The sequence below is a fragment of the Astyanax mexicanus genome, chromosome 25 (genome assembly GCF_023375975.1).
Source record: "Astyanax mexicanus isolate ESR-SI-001 chromosome 25, AstMex3_surface, whole genome shotgun sequence".
NCBI lineage: Eukaryota > Metazoa > Chordata > Actinopteri > Characiformes > Acestrorhamphidae > Astyanax > Astyanax mexicanus.
In genome coordinates this window covers 26,196,062-26,215,591 of record NC_064432.1, presented here as the reverse complement: position 1 = coordinate 26,215,591, position 19,530 = coordinate 26,196,062, and the positions used below count along the sequence as shown (strand labels likewise).

At 40.6% G+C, this 19,530-nt stretch overlaps 1 protein-coding gene across 2 annotated transcripts; it reads left to right on the top strand.

Moving 5' to 3' along the window:
* Window positions 1-694: 694 nt before the first annotated feature.
* Window positions 695-15,151, top strand: LOC103040253 (serine/threonine-protein kinase ICK). Of its 2 annotated transcripts, XM_022682101.2 has the most exons (14): window positions 701-1,383; window positions 2,518-2,735; window positions 4,446-4,500; window positions 5,001-5,122; window positions 5,527-5,606; window positions 5,761-5,893; window positions 6,983-7,154; window positions 7,833-8,000; window positions 8,579-8,938; window positions 9,905-10,110; window positions 11,513-11,649; window positions 12,590-12,706; window positions 13,405-13,503; window positions 14,257-15,151. In XM_022682101.2, exons 2-14 carry the CDS (start codon window positions 2,635-2,637, stop codon window positions 14,412-14,414), a joined length of 1,908 nt encoding a protein of 635 aa, XP_022537822.2. In that variant the 5' UTR covers window positions 701-1,383; window positions 2,518-2,634; the 3' UTR covers window positions 14,415-15,151. The 2 variants fall into 2 exon arrangements, with proteins under 2 accessions (XP_049328091.1, XP_022537822.2); XM_049472134.1 differs by lacking the exon at window positions 13,405-13,503 and having other exon boundaries at window positions 695-1,383.
* Window positions 15,152-19,530: the final 4,379 nt, after the last annotated feature.

Sequence of the window (19,530 nt, the reverse complement as noted above, 5' to 3'; positions counted from 1 at the left end):
TAATACTGAGTTTGTCCACAGGAGGGCAGAAATTTTAATATTATTTATTATTTAATCAGAGATGCTTTAATACTGAGTTTGTCCACAGGAGGGCAGAAATCTAAATATTATTTATTATTTAATCAGAGATGCTGTAATACTGAGTTTGTCCACAGGAGGGCAGAAATATTAAGTCTAAGTGAGGATAGGACCATCTAATAAATAAATGAAGGAATGTGGAAATAAATAAATAAATGTAAAAATATAAAGGTAGAAATACATTAATCAACAAACAAATAAATAAAAATGTATTTATTAATTAATTTATTATCGGTTCTATGTAGGGAGCATGTGTGCGGATTGGAGCGCGCCCAGGGTTGTTAGCGCCTGCAGGGAGCATGTGAGCGGATTGGAGCGCGCCCGCAGTGTTGTTAGCGGCTATAGAGAGCAAGTGTGTGGACTGGAGCACGCATGCAGTGTTCTTAGAAGCTGTAGGTAGCGTGTGTGTGGATTGGAACGCGCCCGCTGTGTTGTTAGCGACTTTAGGGAGCGTGCGTGCAGATTTGAACGCGCCCGCAGTGTTGTTAGGGGCTATAGAGAGCGTGTGTGCGGATTGGAGCACGCCCGCAGAATTGTTACCGGCTGCAGGGAGCGTATGTGCGGATTGGAGCGCCCGCAGTGTTTTTAACGGCTGTAAGGAGTGTGTGAGCGGATTGGAGCGCGCCTGCAGTGTTTTTAACGGCTGTAGGGAGCATGTGCGCGGATTGGAGCGCGCCCCAGTTTTGTTACCGGCTGCAGGGAGCGTATGTGTGGATTGGAGCGCGTCCGCAGTGTTTTTAACGGCTGTAGGGAGTGTGTGAGCGGATTGGAGCGCGTCCGCAGTGTTTTTAACGGCTGTAGGGAGTGTGTGAGCGGATTGGAGCGCGCCCGCAGTGTTTTTAACGGCTGTAGGCAGTGTGTGAGCGGATTGGAGCGCGCCCGCAGTGTTTTTAACGGCTGTAGGGAGTGTGTGAGCGAATTGGAGCGCGCCCGCAGTGTTATTGCAGGCTGTAGGGAGCGTATGTGCGGATTGGAGCGCGCCCACAGTGTTATTGGAGGCTGTAGGGAGCGTATGTGCGGATTGGGGCGCGCCCGCAGTGTTTTAACGGCTGTAGGGAGTGTGTGAGAGGATTGGAGCGCGTCCTCAGTGTTTTTAACGGCTGTAGGGAGTGTGTGAGAGGATTGGAGCGCGCCCGCAGTGTTTTTAACGGCTGTAGGGAGTGTGTGAGAGGATTGGAGCGCGTCCGCAGTGTTGTTAGCTACTGTATGGAGAGTGTGCTGTTGTTAGCCTGAGCTTTAAACCGGGTTTATTAGATTTACACAGAGATCGGACTGTCTGGAATGCGCACTCCTCAGAAAACACAGGTAAACCGGATTAAATAATGCGGATTTAACGGTGATGGTGCAGCTGGTGAGCTGAATTTGATATAAATCGGTGTTTTAAGGAGCTAGGTTAGCTAATTTGCTAGCCTGGTTAATGTTAAATCACTGTAACTGACTCACACTGCGGGTTAACACTAATTAAAACCATTATTGATGAATAATTCGGGCATTTAAAGGGTTTTAAAAGCCGCTGTTTTTCTGTAGACCCTTTTCCTGTTATATATATATATATAACTGTTATATATATATATAATGTTTAGCGTTGGGTGGTGTTTTTGTACTGTTCTCTGTATAAATATAGTAGTTGTAACGTTAGCTGTTATTTGAGTTTATGTGTACAATGTGTACAATCAGTGTAATCGACTTATTTCAGTTGTTTTTATACGTTTTACACTTAAAAGATCTACTTAGCCAGTGCACGTCTTTTAAGCTGGTATTTTACTCTATAACATCTATTAACTACAGGGTAACTAAACCCCTGATTTTAGCTGACTCCACCCTCAGCTCAAAAAAAAAAAATGCCAAAAAAAACACAATACAGGGAACAGTAGTTTGAGAGGGGCACTGGGTGATGTATGGGTTTAGGGGCGTGTCAGAAGACTGATTTGGCTAATGCTGTCCATACACTTCACATAGCACTGGGCGATTTTCACGATTAATTTGGTTAATTTGAATTACAGTTTTAATGTGATTTTCAAAATAGAGTTATAACAAACGTTTTAATCTAAAATATCTGAAAACACGATTCATCCGCGTTTATCCGTCTTGGTTACTGGCGTCTCTCGCATACCAAAACTGTGTGCAAAACTGATTGACATACCGCAAGGGACTTGCAGCTGCAATCGCAGCAAAAGGTGGCGCTACGAAGTATTAACGCAAAGGGGCCGAATAATATTGCACATCCCACTTTTCAGTTTTTTTTTCTTTTCTAAAAAAAGTTTTAAATTTTGTTCCACTTCACGGTTGTGTCCCACTTGTTGATTCTTCACAGAAAATTACATTTTTATATCTTTATGTTTGAAGCCTGAAATGTGGCAAAAGGTTGAAAAGTATTGAATACTTTTGCAAGGCACTGTGTTTTATTTAATAACTTGTTATTAATGTGCTGTGCTGCAGGTGGAGGTAAGCCCGTAGCACCATGAGGCCGGCGCCTCCGCTTCACTGCTGCCGTCACAGGAAAACGTGGCTGCGCTCGGCCGGCTCCTCAGCGGCCGCGTCCGGCCTGGATAAACCATGAACCGCTACTCCGCCCTCCGGCAGCTCGGCGACGGCACCTACGGCTCCGTCATCCTCAGCCGCTGCCTGGAGTCCGGCGAACTCGTCGCCATCAAGAAGTGAGTAAAGCATCCGTCATCTTCCTCTGACTGCGGTTCTCCTGGAGGGAAAGATTTGGTGTATTTATTTCAACACAGATACAGTATAGCAACACCAGAGCAACCACTTAGCACCACCATAGCAACTGCCTGGGATGTGATTAGGGCTATGTCGAGTTTAGTATCGTCGAGTACTTGGCATTACTATTACGTATCACAATACAGGCATTACAATTCAATGCAGTATATTGTGATACTATGAGCAAGTCAATGTATTTTAATTGTTTCACCCCCACCCACTCAAAACCGAGGAAAACAGTTAAACCCTTTAATCAGGCATTTACGTGGCTTTTTAATTGGTAAATAGGAGCGTTTTTCTGGGATTAAAAGCGAAAATGTAGCTGCAACTAGTGCTTCTCAGGCAGCAGCAGCCTGTCACTCATACAGACACAGAGACAGCGCTGTGTATCTACTTCTTGTGTCAAGAATTAATAGATTGCAACATGACGTGTTTGATTTAATTGCCTTATGTGACATTGTACATCCTGCAATCATGCAGCCCACGAATATAATATTATTGCAAAAATACCCTGAAATATCGTAATACTATTTTAGGGCGGTATCGGCCACCCCTATTGAGCAAGTTTCCCAGTGCTTTTGTGCATCATTCTAGGATCCACATAAGATCATAAATGGTAACACAGACACTGGGACAACACACATAACAACCAACCATTCACCGCTTCTCCCCCAATCCCATAAACTCATCAGGAAATGAAACGGCGTAGCCCCTCCCCCTCAGCCCCCGCCTCACTATAGATGATCCCTCTTCATAAATCAATAGATCAGCTGATAACAGACTCATCCTCTCCGATCCTCCACCCACGCTTCCTCCTTCAGCTAAAAATACCCAGCACTATTCCAGCTCTCAGCCGCCTGACAGATGCCTCAGTAATCGGCTGAGTGGGCGGGGTCAGCACCACTTGGCTCTGATTGGTCCACAGCTGTAAAGCCAGCTGTCAGATCACAGCCTGTTCGCTGTTCCACCGCCTGATCCGGACACTTCTGAAGAGCACACGTGCAAATCAGTGATTATACATACACACGGGCTTACTGCAGAGGATCTGGCAACCTTTTTGTTGGCCCAGATTCAACCATCCTATAATTATCACCCAACACAGCATAGAAGCCACCCATTCTATGACCTCTTACACTATCGATTATGTGTTTTTGGGAGTTGATACACTTATTGTGATACTTATTGATTTATCGATATTTTCTTACCCCCCTACGGCTCTTATTCACAGCGGGTATATCAAACTATGTGGGCTGAAACACGGCTGATTCAGAAATGTAGGGTGAGGTAGAGTGAGGCAGAGGGGGCAGGGTGAGGTTGATAGAAGTAAAGCGAGGCAGGGTAAGGTAGTGTGTTAGGTAGAGTGAGGTAGAGGTCCACAGTAAACACACACCAACTAATTTTTTATGCTGGGAAATATAAGCAAGTCAAACCAAGAGCTGAAAATCCTTAAATTCATTTCATTTAAATGAATTTAGCGTATTTTACATCATTTTTTTTTAAATCCTGCAGCATTATCACTCATCACACTGAATTACAGAATACAGAAACACTGTTATTATTCTCTGCTTTTACTGTATAGTGCTGTAGCCTCTTATGGCTTATTATTCTTATTAAAGTTTGTGTGATTTAAGTCCTGTTTTCTCTGTTTTCAGAATGAAGAGGAAGTTTTATTCGTGGGAGGAGTGCATGAATCTGCGAGAGGTGAAGGTAAATAATCAAAATTAGAATATTTTATTCCAGCATATTGTAAATTGGAATTACTATCATATCCCATGATTTTTGCCACGTCACGTGGAGGTTAAGGGACGCTGCACTGACCTGTGGGATGTGTGAACGTGGTCTAATGATTTATTTGTTTCTGCAGCAGCGCAGTGGGAGGAGCAGGTGATTCTTGTGTGTTTTCAGACTGCAGTGCTTCTAGTTCTAAAGTTCCTGCTCTAAATCCTGTCCTGCTATTTTAATCCACCGTACAGAAGCTCAGGATAGCGCAGTCCTGTTACTCTGCACTACAGACTCATGGCCAAACACCAGCCTGAGATCTGAACCTTTGAATCCTGTATTCCTTCTGATGCATGACCTCTACTGAACTCTGGATCTTCTCCTTCGCTTGTCTCGTATCTGTTCTGATATAAATGCGTGGGTTTGGTGAATCTGCAGATGTGTTATAATGATATTAATGATAATAATAATATTTATTTTGGCTCCAGTCCCTGAAGAAACTCAACCATGCCAACGTGATCAAGCTGAAGGAGGTGATCCGAGAACACGACCATCTGTACTTCGTCTTCGAGTACATGAAGGAGAACCTCTACCAGCTGATGAAGGACAGGTAAATATAGGAAAAAGAGGAAATTGTATTGTACACGATATTATGTTGGCGACATTATTGCGTACGATATGATATAGCACACATATAAAGGATAAAGGAAGTTAAAGGAAATATATATATAATATGGTCCTAAAAACGATATCAATATTTTAGAGATTTTTTTTTTTATTATTGTTGGCATATTTAAAAAAAAATGTAAAAAACAAATATGTATTATTATAAATTATATATATATATATATATATATATTTTTTTTTTTTAGAATATGCCAACAATATTAAAAAAAAAATCTCTAAAGTATTGATATCGTTTTTAGGACCATATTACCCACCTCTACCAGAAACTCATATTTGGTGTTTTTTTTTTTATTTTCAGTTTCTAACTTTGTTTTGCTAATATTCCAGGACTCGGCTGTTTCCTGAGTCTGCGGTGAGGAACATCATGTTTCAGATTCTGCAGGGACTCGCCTTCATTCACAAACACGGTAAAATCTGGAGGCTTAACAGAACCGGCAAAACTGTATTGCCAAAATAATTTGCTCTGTTCGAATCCAAATCATTGAACTCTCATGTTCCAGTTTGCCACGTGTGGACAAATTCTCTGATTTCTCGGATTAATTTTTGACACTTTTTCTTCAGGTTTTTTCCACAGAGATCTGAAGCCGGAGAATCTTCTGTGTATGGGTCCAGAGCTGGTGAAGATCGCTGATTTTGGATTGGCTCGAGAGATCCGGTCCCGCCCTCCTTACACCGACTACGTATCCACCAGATGGTGAGCTTAACTTTATATATAATATCACAGCTTTTTAACGGTGTTCTTCTGCTAAAATGCTCTTGTTCTTGTTGTGTGTGAAATACAGTATGTATCTCTGAGTTGTTTATGATGCTGCACAGCCTCTTCCTCGTTGTCTGCAGCAGCTAGTAAAAGAAAATATTCAGAAAAAAAACGAGTCGATCAGGAAAAGCACCGTGTCTACATCAACCCGTGAATTAGTATTCATGGCCCCGCCCACAGCCAGAGCTGAAGCTCTGAAGCTGGGCGGCGACGCCGTCTCGTCAGATAGGAGGAGCTAACAGCGCTAGGAACAGCATGTAGTTCCAGTGAGAGTGTGCTACCCAGTGGAGCACGTTTATACATCTGCGTGCGTGTATCAGTGGCTCTGCATTGCTCTGCAGTTTAAAACCAGAAGGCGGGAACGCGAGACCTGGCGGACCAATCATAGCTGCGGTTGTTTGCATTATGCAACGTGTAGTTAAATTTCTAGAGAGGTGCGCGTCGAGCTCTGGCGTATGGTCTGCAGCGAAGTGTAGGCTACGCCATAGGTTCAATGCAAACGTATAAATGGGCCTTAAGAGTCTCTTAAAGGGACAGTGTACACTTTTCCCTCAGGCCATTTAAATGATCATCCCCCCCAATGTGAGCATGTGTGCAATATTAAACACATTTATGCAGTCATGCATTCTTTATTCCAGTGCCCCACGTTGGCTTTATCCCCCCTCAAACATACAAGTAAATACTAGTATTTTAATTTTAAACACCACTAATGTAAATAAACTCCCCATCTATATGATTCCCTCAAATTGTAGATTTGTATCCTGTTCATACCCAGGAGAGAAAGGGCATTCCTGACTTTGTGAAAATATGTAGAAAAGTTTTTTCATTTAGGCTGTATTATAAGAATTACATATGGATGAATGCCCACAGTATTTCAGTGTCAACAAAGGTAGACCTGTCAGATCATCTGATCGTCTAATTGTAGTTATTTTACATTTATGGTAAACCGGTAATGGTTACTGAACCTTGGTTGGGCTGGTGGGACGGCTCGAATCGAAAAACTTGACAGGTATGCTCGTGTTTCAGGTACAGAGCTCCGGAGGTTCTCCTCAGGTCCACCAGTTACAGCTCCCCTATAGACCAGTGGGCGGTGGGCTGCATTATGGCTGAGCTCTACACCCTCAGGCCTCTGTTCCCGGGCTCCAGTGAAGTGGACACCATCTTCAAAATCTGCCAGGTCCTGGGAACTCCCAAAAAGGTCTGTTAGATCTTGGCCTAATCCCATTTTACCACTTGGTCCTGTCCCGAATCTTGTGGGCTGGAGGACTATGAGAATCACTGGCAAGATGGTGCAGCACAAGCGACCAAAGAAACCCACAAATTTAAGACATTTCCTTGGTAAAAATGAGGGTAACCGGTATTTTATCATAGTTTAATGTGTAGTTTCAATGATTTATGGCCATTTTCTTTATAACAAGCATTAAAATATCACTAGTAGTTTGTCTCAGTAGCTAGATAGCTAGCTGACTTTCCTGGTCTTGTTTCAAATACAGCTCTTTTAGAGTGTGTGTGTGTGAGAGAGACATTTAAAACGAGACAGTAATAACTTCAAAACTGCACAAGAAGCTTTTTAAAAACCACTGTTTACATCCCGTAGCATTAGCTACATCTCTGGGCGCCGCCATCTTTTACCTTTACCTTAGCATAACACTATGGGATGTAAACAGAACTTTAAAACTGCACAAGAAGCTTTTTAAAAACCACTAAGTGCCTCGTTTTTAATGTCAGGATTCCGGAATTTCAGGATCTGGATTCCGGAAAATATGCCCCTTATCAGCCATTGCACGTCATACCCGAGTTGATGCAATTCCAGTTAAAAACAATGATAATTTGACACAATTTCACTAGATTTTAAAAATGTATCTGGGTTGTACAGAACGACTGGGCTGAAGGGTATCACCTGGCCGCCACTATGAGTTTCCGCTGGCCGCAGTGCGTCCCCACCAGCCTCAGGACCCTCATCCCCAACGCCAGCACTGAGGCCATCCAGCTGATGAGAGACCTGCTGCAGTGGGACCCCAAGAAACGACCAGCAGCCAGCCAGGTGATTATTTATATATACATACAGCTCTGGATAAAAAATATTTTCTTTAATTTTACCAAATTGAAAACCTCTGGAATATAATCAAGAGGAAGATGGATGATCACAAACCATCAAACCACCAAACTGAACTGCTTGAATTTTTACACCAGGAGTAAAGCAGCATAAAGTTATCCAAAAGCAGTGTGTAAGACTGGTGGAGGAGGAGAACATGATGCCAAGATGCATGAAAAAAACTGTGATTAAAAACCAACCAGGGTTATTCCACCAAATATTGATTATTTCTGAACTCTTAAAACTTTATGAATATGAACTTGTTTTCTTTGCATTATTTGAGGTCTGAAAGCTCTGCATCTTTTTAGTTATTTCAGTCATTTCTCATTTTCTGTAAATAAATGCTCTAAATGAGAATATTTTTATTTGGAATTTGGGAGAAATGTTGTCTGTAGTTTATAGAATAAAACAACAATGTTCATTTTACTCAAACATAAGAACAGGTATGGCCGGTATCTTGTGGGGGGTTTGAACCCCTGCAGTTTAAGATTTACTAACCTCCAGCTGATGGAGCGGTTTTGTTCCAGGCTCTGCGCTACCCGTACTTCCAGGTGGGTCAGGTGTTGGGAACGCCACAGCAGCTCCAGGAGCAGAGCAGACCTATGCCTCAGCCCCAGCCACCGCCACAGCCCCCGCCACAACCTCAGCAGCCCCCACAGCTCAGGCCCGTTCCCCCTCCTCAACCCCCTCAGCCTCACCTCACCCCGGCACGACCCCTCCAGCAGATCCAGCCTCCACCACCACCTCCACCCGGCCTCGCCTACCTCCAGCAGCACCAGCAGCCCCACCCAGAACAGCCCCACCCCCCCGCCAGACCGGCGCCGGACACCGGCCGGACCCCGCAGACCCGATTCCCTCTAATATACGACAAAGGTCTGCAGAGCCAGGTGAGCAACACTGCTGCGTTTACATATTTAAAACAGTGTCCGTTTGATTCTACGTAATTCAAAGCAACACCATGCAACAGTAAAGTTTTACAGTAAAGTAGCAGCTTCAGGACTTATTTACAATTAGGGACTAACATTTTACTCATCTACTCTAAATGTTTTAATTTATGATTAGAGTAGCACTGCTGAGGTAAATCTATGATTAGAATTGCCATATAAAGGTAAATGATTGATTAAAATAGTACTACTGAGGTAAATATATGATTAGAATTGCTATACTAAGGTAAATGTATGATAAGAATAGCACTGCTGTGGAAAATGTATGATTAGAGTAGCACTGCTAAGGTAGATTTATGATTAGAATAGCACTACTGAGGTCAATTTATTATTAGAATCCCAATACTCAGGTAAATTTATAAATTTACAAGCTATGCTAAGAAGAGTCGATTATTTGAATGGCGCTGATGAGGTAAATATATGATTAGAATAGCACTGTTGAGGTACATTTTTGATTAAAGTTGCAAACCTAGGTAAATGTATGATTAGAGTAGCACGGCTCAGGTAAATGTATGATTAAAATTGCATTGCTGTGGTACATGTCTGATTAGAATAGCTTACATCTATGATTGCGATGGCACTATTAAGGTAGATTAATGATTAGAATAGCACTGCTGTGGAAAATGTATGAGTATAACAGCACTGCTAAGGGAAATGTATGGTTAAAATAGCACTGCTGAGGTAAATTGCTGCTGAACAAAAGCATAACTGAAGTTCATTTATGATTACAGTAGCACTGCTAAGGTAGATTTAGGATTAGAATAGCACTACTGAGGAAACTTTATGATTAGAATTCCAAAAGTGGTACATGGTAAAGTGACACACTGCTCTCCAGTGACTAATGGAAGGCTGGTTTTATTTATATATAATATATATATATATATAACTGTGTTGTGTTCTGTATGGTAGGTAACTTCAGAACCTCAGAACGCCAATTTCTCCAGTTACATGATGAAGCCTAAAGCAGGCCGGCGGAGGTGGGGTCACGTCACGGGGGTCCTCAGGGGGGAAGAGTGGGACGACTACGAGGACCTGGACGCCTCGCCCACTGCACCGAACAAACCTGCGTACATCACCAACGACAAACGCTGGCACGACGACAACAGCCTCAACAGGTCATTTTAGTTCAATCAATTAATCAATCTTAATTTTCATTCGGGGCGGACATTGAGGGTGACACTCATTTACAATGTTACCGCAGTTACAATGTTTCATTTATTATACCACAGTTAGTTGCGACCCTGCAATGTGATTGGCTGAGAGGAGCTTTATGAGTGACATTATCAGGCGATAATGTACTGTAACCGAAGCTCTCCATGTATTACTCCGCCACATACAGGTAACCTAGCAATGATGCAGCGCTTACAAGCCAAATACAAACCAAATGAGACATCATTAAACACCACAAAATACGCATTATTAGACACATTATCAGCCACTAATATCAGGTTAGACTTGCTATTATTAAAATAGAAGCTTAGGTGTATATATTATCCAGTAAATATAGAGTATTTTAAGCTGAATGTAGGGTGGACTCTTGTTTTTCTTTCAGTTAAGAACTGCGGAATTACATTTTCTTTCAGTTAAACGAGTGCTGGATGTTAATCTACACAGATTTCTCTCCTTAAAACTGTTTATTTGGGTGAGTAACGTGCTTCTGTTTATTTACAGTAAGCTTAGAATTCCACAATTTTGACTGAAATGGCCGATAATGCAGAGCTTACAGCGCAGCTACAAACAGATCAACTATGGAACTATTTTAACTAGTTTAGTTTTTATAACCAAAACGATCCTATTTTTTCCTCGTTTTAATTCTTTAAAGTCTTTCAGTAAACAGTGATAATAGAACTGTAGTATAATCACAATAATACATTTGAGGTTTGTGCTATAACGTGTAATATTGGCACATATACATTATAGCACTCCCTCTCGTGCAATTTTGCTTAAATAATAAATTCTAAATAATAAGGAATAAGATTTTTAAAAATAATTAAAAAAAATAAAAGAAACACTTTTATTTTAAATTAACATTTAATATAATATATATATAAATAAAATATATGTATATGTAAAACAGAAGTTTCTAAAATACCGTAAAAAACTTATTGACGCATAAAAAGTAAATTTATAAAATATAAAATAAGTTAATACTAAAAGTAAAGTAAAATGTTAAGAATGATGAGAAATGATAAAATGAATAATAGAACTAAAGAACAAGAATGAAAATGAGTTAAAGAATAAAAAAATAAAAGTAATAATAGAAATAGAAATAAATTAAAATAAGGGAAAAAACGAATAAAAAAACTAATTAAAACAATCACAGGCTTTCATTAGTTTTTTTTTATTCGTTTTTTTTTATTATTTTAATTTATTTGATAATTTATTTGACTGGGAAAATCTGCTTTTAGCTACAGAACAGCTAAAAGCAGATTTTCCCAGTTCACTAAAAACTAGGGAAAAAGTTACTGTTCCACATCCATCTCAGTAGCATTTTCCATCTTCTCTGATGTTCTTCAGGCTGGGGAACGTTCTGGATTTCAGCCAATCCAGAAACGAAGGCGTGACGAATATGAATAAAGTGCTGCCCTTTCAAGAGCCATCGAGGACCGCCTCAGCCAAGCAGCATTACCTGAAGCAATCAAGATATTTACCAGGTAACTACACCTGTCCCAAAGCCAAGATTAAAGGAGAACTCTGGTGTAAATCTGTAGACGTCTCTGTAGTTAGTTAGTTAGTTAACTTTCTTGTTCTACCTTAAATAGTGAAACAGACAGCAGAGGCTGCATCATTTAAGGTGGAACGGAAATATTTCTAAAGACATACAAAGAGCACTTAAAAATGATGAGTTTCTTTGATTTTACCAAATTTAAAACCTCTGGAATATAATCAAGAGGAAGATGGATGATCACAAACCACCAAACTGAACTGCTTAAATTTTTACACCAGGAGTAAAGCAGCATAAAGTTATCCAAAAGCAGTGTGTAAGACTGGTGGAGGAGAACATGATGCCAAGATGCATGAAATTAAAACTGTGATTAAAAACCAACCAGGATTATTCCACCAAATATTGATTATTTCTGAACTCTTAAAACTTTATGAATATGAACTTGTTTTCTTTGCATTATTTGAGGTCTGAAAGCTCTGCATCTTTTTTGTTATTTCAGTCATTTCTCATTTTCTGTAAATAAATGCTCTAAATGAGAATATTTTTATTTGGAATTTGGGAGAAATGTTGTCTGTAGTTTATAGAATAAAACAACAATGTTCATTTTACGTATTTTTTCGTGTCAAACCCTATTAATGTATGACTAAATTCAGGTTTTTCTTAGGCTTTTGCAGCATTCTGACCAGCAGATGGTGCTTTAAGCTAAAACTATCTGTTCATTTCTTCACAGTCTTAAATAAAAAACTGTTTAACCCAATCCAATTAAAGTAATTTTAAATTTAAACTTAAAATAAAAAATTAATCTTCATATTAATTCCCAGGTTTTGCAGTTTTGTTCAAAGTGCTGATGTACTAATATATACCAGTAGGCTTTTGATGGATACTTTTAGCATCTATTTTAATAGCTTGTGTTTTTTTATCTTCTGTAGGGTTAAGCAGTAAGAAGAATGTAGCAGTAAATGCTGTAAAGGACCTGAGTGGGACAAGCCTGTGGGGGAGCAGCAGTGTTCCTGTGGGAGGAACTCTTCCCACCAGAGGGAGTCACGGTAATAGACCTGTTCTGATAGTGTTGAGTTTAACGCTCGGTTTAATTTGTTCCATTGTTGAATCTTTATTACAGTATTTTTCACATAATAATGTGCACTTAAAAAAAACTTAATTTTCCCAAAAATCATCAATGCTCCCTATAATCCTTATAATTTTACCAGTCAGGCTAGCAGTGTTGAAGCAGCATTAGCATTATCCGCTAACTGTGCTCACTATTTCCCCGTTCAGAGGGGAGTATTATCGGCCTGTAGCCTGCTTCTAACCCCGGCTAGCACTGCTTAAGTGGCATTAGCATTATCCGCTAACTGTGCTCGCTATTTCTCAATTAGCTCGCTATTTGGCCGCTAATGCTAATGCTCCAGCCTTAGTGCTGGAGAAATTTGGGAATCTAAGCTTACTGTAAATAAACGGAAGCACTTTATTCACCCAAATAAACAGTTTTGAGCAGAGAAATCTGTGTAGATTAACATCCAGCACTGGTTTAACTTTAAAAGAAAGTCTTTTTTATTACAGTTTTGTTCACTTAGCTTAGCTTTACTTAACTTAGTTAGCTACCCCCCTCCTCAACACCACCACCACCCAGGGGCGACACCTGCTGAATAAGAAGTTTCTTATAGTGTCCGGTGCGCCTTATAGCGTAAAAAATACAGTAATTTCAGGGCTGCTTCCTCACTCAGTCTTCACTGGTGTGTTGCAGGTTCACGTCAAGGTGGATACGTCCCGTCGGTCTATAAGAAAGAGATCAGTTCAGCTGGCCAAAGAGTTCATCTAGCACCTATAGATTCTACACTGTCGAGTGAGTACCAGCACTGGGGGGCATTAACCAATAACAATCTGATTTAGGACCCATCACATTCATTACTCAGGTAGAATACTAGAGTTTAAAATACTCCTGTAGAAGTACAGTGTGATGTAAATGCTGAAAAAGGCAGAAATGCAATCCCTTTTGTTTTTCTCAGGTGCATTTTACTATCTGTGTTTAATGAGAAGGCAAGATAAATTGAAAGTACCACCTGGCTTAGTACCTGGCTACACATTAGTGCCCATTCCACCAGTAGATAAATTAAACATAAAACATACAAATAGCACATCAGCCTGTTATTAAAAACGCTGGTTTCAATAAAAAGCTAATTTGCTATTTGTACATTTTATGTGCAAGTTTTCTACTGGTATGGAATAGGTATTAAGTTGTTAGGTGGTTAACGATACATAGACAGACAGACAGACAGAAAGATGATAGATAGATAGATAGATAGATAGATAGATAGATAGATAGATAGATAGATAGATAAGTAAAGTTAAAAAGTTAGACCTTTAGTAAATGTAGAAATGCTATTTGTGGGTTTCCTACTGATGAAATGAGCACTGATTCCATTGTTGTTCACTGGGTAAAGCATATAACACTAATGTGTTATTCGCACAAATAGCACAGGAATGAACTGCCATGCTGTTCCTATGATTTGTCCTCTATCGCCCCCTTTAGTATTTTTTTTTTTGCCTATATCTTAATGTTTTAATCTAACTGACTTTTTTTAAACCTGTTTTTTAGATTATGCAACGTGGAAATCGAGCAGGTCGAGCAGTCAGGTGGGCGCATCATCCTACGTATCGTCCCCCACCAAGAGCACACCAGGCCAGAGGCCCCGCCCCCCAGTACAGCCCGTTCACGGACGCACCGATTGGTCAGCCAAGTACGGCCATCGATAGGGCGTCCTCGGTGCCCTACAATCTATCTCTGCGTGTGTAAATTCAGATTATATACAGCAATAATCTCTGTTTTATATTCCTCTGTGGAATTTTTGGCTCATGTACAATTTTTATATTTGTTTTGCATAATAATATGCACAAGAAAATTTTCAGTGTTGGTGTTCAGTGTATCGAATGATATATTGATATATTGCAAAAATTGCAATCTTTTATCCCTTGTAATCTTTCAGACTGCTGAAGAGTATGCATTAATATATGGTTAGTGGCATAAAAATTGTGGCTTTTTTTTTTGTGGAATTTTTGTGTTTTTTTCCCTCTCCTCAGTATGTGTATACCTTTTTTATTTATGTTTCTTGTTTTCTAAATATTTTTTAACATTATATATTTTGTCTTATACCATTTTTTTTACTGATTCCCACACCAAATTTTGTAAATCTGCCAAAAATGATTTTTCTGTTTTTTATTTGCTATGAAAAGTGTTTTTGTGTGTTGTTCTTCCCTTAACAAATGCTCTGTATGTATGTATGGTACGTTATCTTATGTTATGCACAGCACATGTTTATTGGTTGGTCTGTTTGGTTGGTTGCTGATCTGCTTATTTCCATCACAGCCCTTTTTCAGGATGGTGTTTTTAATGTGATTTTAATGTAATTTTGGTAATATTGTCATTTCTCAGCATAATCAGCAGCTCTAGATTAAAGTATTAATTAAAGAAAATGCATTATTTTACCAACTAATCAGACTTGTTCTCTTTTAATGACGTCTAATATTGGACCTCACTGCTCAGGAGTTTTAGTTGTCTCCTTTACAGCTGCTTTAACAGCTGCAGATTAATCTCACGTATAGCCCCTTTAACAGCTGCAGATTAATCTCACGTATAGCCGCTTTAACAGCTGCAGATTAATCTCTCGTACAGCCCCCTTTTAACAGTGCAGATTAATCTCACGTAGAGCCCCTTTTAACAGTGCAGATTAATCTCACGTATAACCCCTTTTAACAGTGCAGATTAATCTCACGTATAGCCCCTTTTAACAGTGCAGATTAATCTCACGTATAACCCCTTTTAACAGTGCAGATTAATCTCACGTATAGCCCCTTTTAACAGTGCAGATTAATCTCACGTATAGCCCCTTTTTAACAGCTGCAGATTAATCTCAAGTATAACCCCTTTTAACAGTGCAGATTAATCTCACGTATAGCGCGTTAACAGCTGCAGATTAATCTCTCATACAGCCCCTTTTTAACAGCTGCAGATTAATCTCACGTATAGCCCCTTTTAACAGTGCAGATTAATCTCACGTATAGCCCCTTTTAACAGCTGCAGATTAATCTCACGTATAGACGCTTTTAACATCTGCAGATTAGCAACACTATCTAGGTAGTTGCTACGGTGTTAGTAAGTGGTTTCCAGTTAGTAAGCTTGTTTTCTATTTTTTGGGGGATGTTTTCTTTCTTAGTCTTCTGATTTTTTTGGGGGGTGTTCTTTCTGGTCTTGTAGTCTTTTGGGGGGGTGTTCTTTCTGGTCTTGTAGTCTTTTTGGGGGGTGTTCTTTCTGGTCTTGTAGTCTTTTTGGGGGTTGGTGTTCTTTCTTGAGGTCTAGTTTCCTTTTTGTCGCAAACGTCGATCACGTGATCGATGGCCTCTTGCATGGACTGCAAAGCATCTTTAAGATCCTGAGGAATTTCCTTCATGTCCTGATCCATCTTCTTGAACTTCTTGTACAGGTCGTTTAGCTGCACGCGGTGCGCTCCTATTCTCTCCTTCACGTCCTCGGAGTCCACGGACGGAGGGGGCGGCGCGATGAACGGCTCCTCCTCCATATCGCTGCTTCGATCATCTGCCATGTCCGTTACCTTCACAGAAACTCGAATGTGAAGTCAACGCCGCGCGCGCGCTTTAATGCGAGGGGCGAGGCCGGGCGATGACGTAATCGCCGCGGCCGCGCTGCGCGCTTGAGCCAGGGAGCGCGGGAGAGATGGTGATGACGTCATCGCCGCAGCTGCTCGCACAGTGCGTGGGCGCGCGCGCGTGTGTGTGTGAGAGAGAGAGAGACGGAGCGAGACAGAGCGCGCGCGATTCATCAGGTCAACCTGATTAGCAACCATCACATATGTTAGCACATGGGTGTTGCTGGGTAGTTGCCAAGGTGTTATTATAAGTGGTTGCCATCACATCACATCTGGTGGTTGCTAAGCAGGCAGCAGATAACACTTTAAAAGCACTCGAAAAAAACTATATATAGCCTTTGAGGTTTCTGTTGTAGTGTGAGTATGAATTTCACCATGCATAATGAAAATAAAAAAAAATAAATAAATGAATACACCAATCAACCCTTATAAGAGCTTACACATAAATCACACAAATATTACCCATACCATCAAAACCAGCCAAAAAAAACTTTGGGGGTGCTTTCTGGTTTTCTATTGTGGAGCGGCAGCATCAATCTCTTGCTCATTTATTTTTTGCTGACAAGTTCGATAACACGTGCCACGGCCTCGTGCATGCGTTTCAGAGCATCGCTAAGATCCTGAGGAATTTCCTCCATGCATTCCATTTCCCTAAACTTCTCGAACAGCTCCGCTACCTGTATGCGGTGGGCGGTGATTTGCTCCTGCAGGTTGTCCGGGGAGGGAGAGACCGGCCCGTAACGCGGCCTCCCCATCTTCAGCTTCCTCAAAACTTCGTCTGTCATAGTGTTGCCTCTCTGCGCTTTTCTTCTATTAGGTTCTATCAGGTTCTATTTATAGTGGGGGCGATGACGTCATGGCCGCGGCCGCGCGCCCTTTGAAGAGAGGGCGGAGAGAGAGAGAGAGAGAGATACACGAGAAGATCAAGGTCATTCTCCATAAAAAAGGAAAAAATATTAGGGACAATTTTTAAATCGTATTTCAAAGGCGCTTTACATATGTAAAATAGCTCGTCACATAACCCATTTTTAACACTTGAGCAAACATTTTTAGTGTAAAGATGAAATATTTTAAAAGGTTTAAAAGGCTTTTGACATTTCATAAAACATATCTACAGATTTACTGTATGCATGATCAACATCACTCTAAAACACTTGAACTTGTGGTAAAACTGCATGATGATAAAATTAAGAAGTTCCGTCAGTTAATCGTTGGAGTTTTCTGATCTACAAGTTTTCCACCCACCAATAAACCCAGCTGTGACTGTTGAGACATTCAGCACAGTCTGATCACCAGATTCCAGAGTCTATAACAGACATATTCAGCCTTACAGCATTAGTCAGTTTCTACATTCATGGCAATGGCTGTTCTCTCCAGGCTTCACCCCCAAACCATGTTCTACTGAAGCTACAGTTGCTGAGTGCTGAGGTCAGTATAGAGGAGCGTCTACCAGTAAGACACAGGATCTCAACGGCAAATTCTTATTTTTCAGATTGTTTATGATGAAATAGGTTTCAATCTTCAGCTAGTCCCATTGTCCAGCCTAAACCACAGACTGAAGATGCTGATAGGGAACCAAACCGATATCCTCCTACTCTTGGAAGTGTTACATTTAATATAATCATAGATATACACAAATGGATGGATGTGTTGTGTGAGATCCTGTGTGGCTCAATGGCAGAATCAGTGCAGCTGAGACCAGAAGGTTGTGAGTTCAAGCCTTGTGACAAGCGAATGGTGTATTTTCAACGTATAGTCAGCTATTTGAATGATAAATATGAAAAAAAAAATCTGCATAATGTGAGAACCTGTGTGGCTTAATGGCAGGATCAGTGCGGTTGAGGCCAGAAGGTTGTGGGTTCGAGCCTTCCAAGAGGTGTGTTTTTAGGTTTATTTTCAAGGTAAAGTCGACAATTCAAATGATAAATGCGCAAAAAAAGTTTTTATCAGGAGAGATTGTGTGTGGCTTAATGGCAGAATCAGTGTAATTGAAACCTGAAGGTTATGGGTTCAAGCCTTGAGAGAGGAGTATTGTTAGTGTGGCTCCTGTGTGGCTTAGTGGTGGAATCGGTGCAGTTCACACCAGAAGGTTGTGGGTTCGAGCCTTAGCAAAGAAGATCTTTTAGGTATATTTTCAACATAAAGTCGGCTATTCAAATGATAATTGCGGAAAAAAGGGGGTGTTATGTGTGATCCTGTGTGGCTTAATGGTAGAATTACTGTGTTTGAGACCATAAGGTTGTGGGTTTGAGCCTTGCGAGAGGAGAATTTTATGGTGTTTTTTCAAAATAAAGTTGGATATTCAAATAATAAATGCGCAAAAAAAAGATGCGTCATGAGGTACTGTGTGGCTCAATGGCAGGGTCAGTGTAGCTGAGATGAGAAGGTTGTGGGTTCGAGCCTTACGAGAGAAGATCCTTTAAGTGCATTTTCAATGTAAAGTCGTCTATTCAAATGATAAATGCGCAAAAAAAGTGTGCATCTTGTGAGATCCTATGTGGCTCAATGGCAGAGTCAGTGCAGGAAAAGTAAAAAGGTTGTGGGTTCGAGCCTTGCAAGAAAAGAACCATTAGGTGTATTTTCAACGTAAAGTCGACTTTTAGAATGATAAAAGCGCAAAAAAGTGTGACTCTTCGGAGTTATTGTGTGGTTCAATGTCAGAATCATTGCAGTTGTGACCAGACGGTTGTGGGTTCGAGCCTTGCGAGAGGAGAACATATAGGTTTACTTTTATTGTAAATGTAGTTATTCAGATGATAAATACACAAAAACAAAGATCTCGTTCCGGGAGCTCCTGTCTGGCTCAGTGGTAGAACGAGGACAGTTAAGACCAAAAGGTTGGGGGTTCAAGCTTCGTGAGAGGTAAACCTTTAGGTGTATTTTCAGCATATAGTCAGCTATTTAAATAATAGATATGCAAAAAAATAGATTCTGCGATTGTATGCTTTGTGGCTGAGATCAGAAGATTGTAGATTCCAATCCAATCCATTCTAATCACTTCCAAATAACAGTGCAGACAGTCGTCTCAACATCTCAACAGATCTGATCTGAGAAACAAATGGAATTTGCCTGCAGTCTGAACACAGTCCAAGTCCAGACTTTGAACATCTACTCAGTACTCAATCTACTCAATCTAAAATACTAATATCCAACAAAAAAGGGGCGGAGACTGTTGAGCTGCGGTGGCACGGTGGTAGAATGAGCGCACC

Coding starts and splice junctions, on each gene's coding strand:
- LOC103040253 (XM_022682101.2), top strand. CDS start 2,635: ATGAACCGCTACTCCGCCCTCCGGCAGCTCGGCGACGGCACCTACGGC. Junction 5,607..5,760: donor CGCCTTCATTCACAAACACG/GTAAAATCTGGA, acceptor CTTTTTCTTCAG/GTTTTTTCCACAGAGATCTG. Junction 10,111..11,512: donor GACGACAACAGCCTCAACAG/GTCATTTTAGTT, acceptor GATGTTCTTCAG/GCTGGGGAACGTTCTGGATT.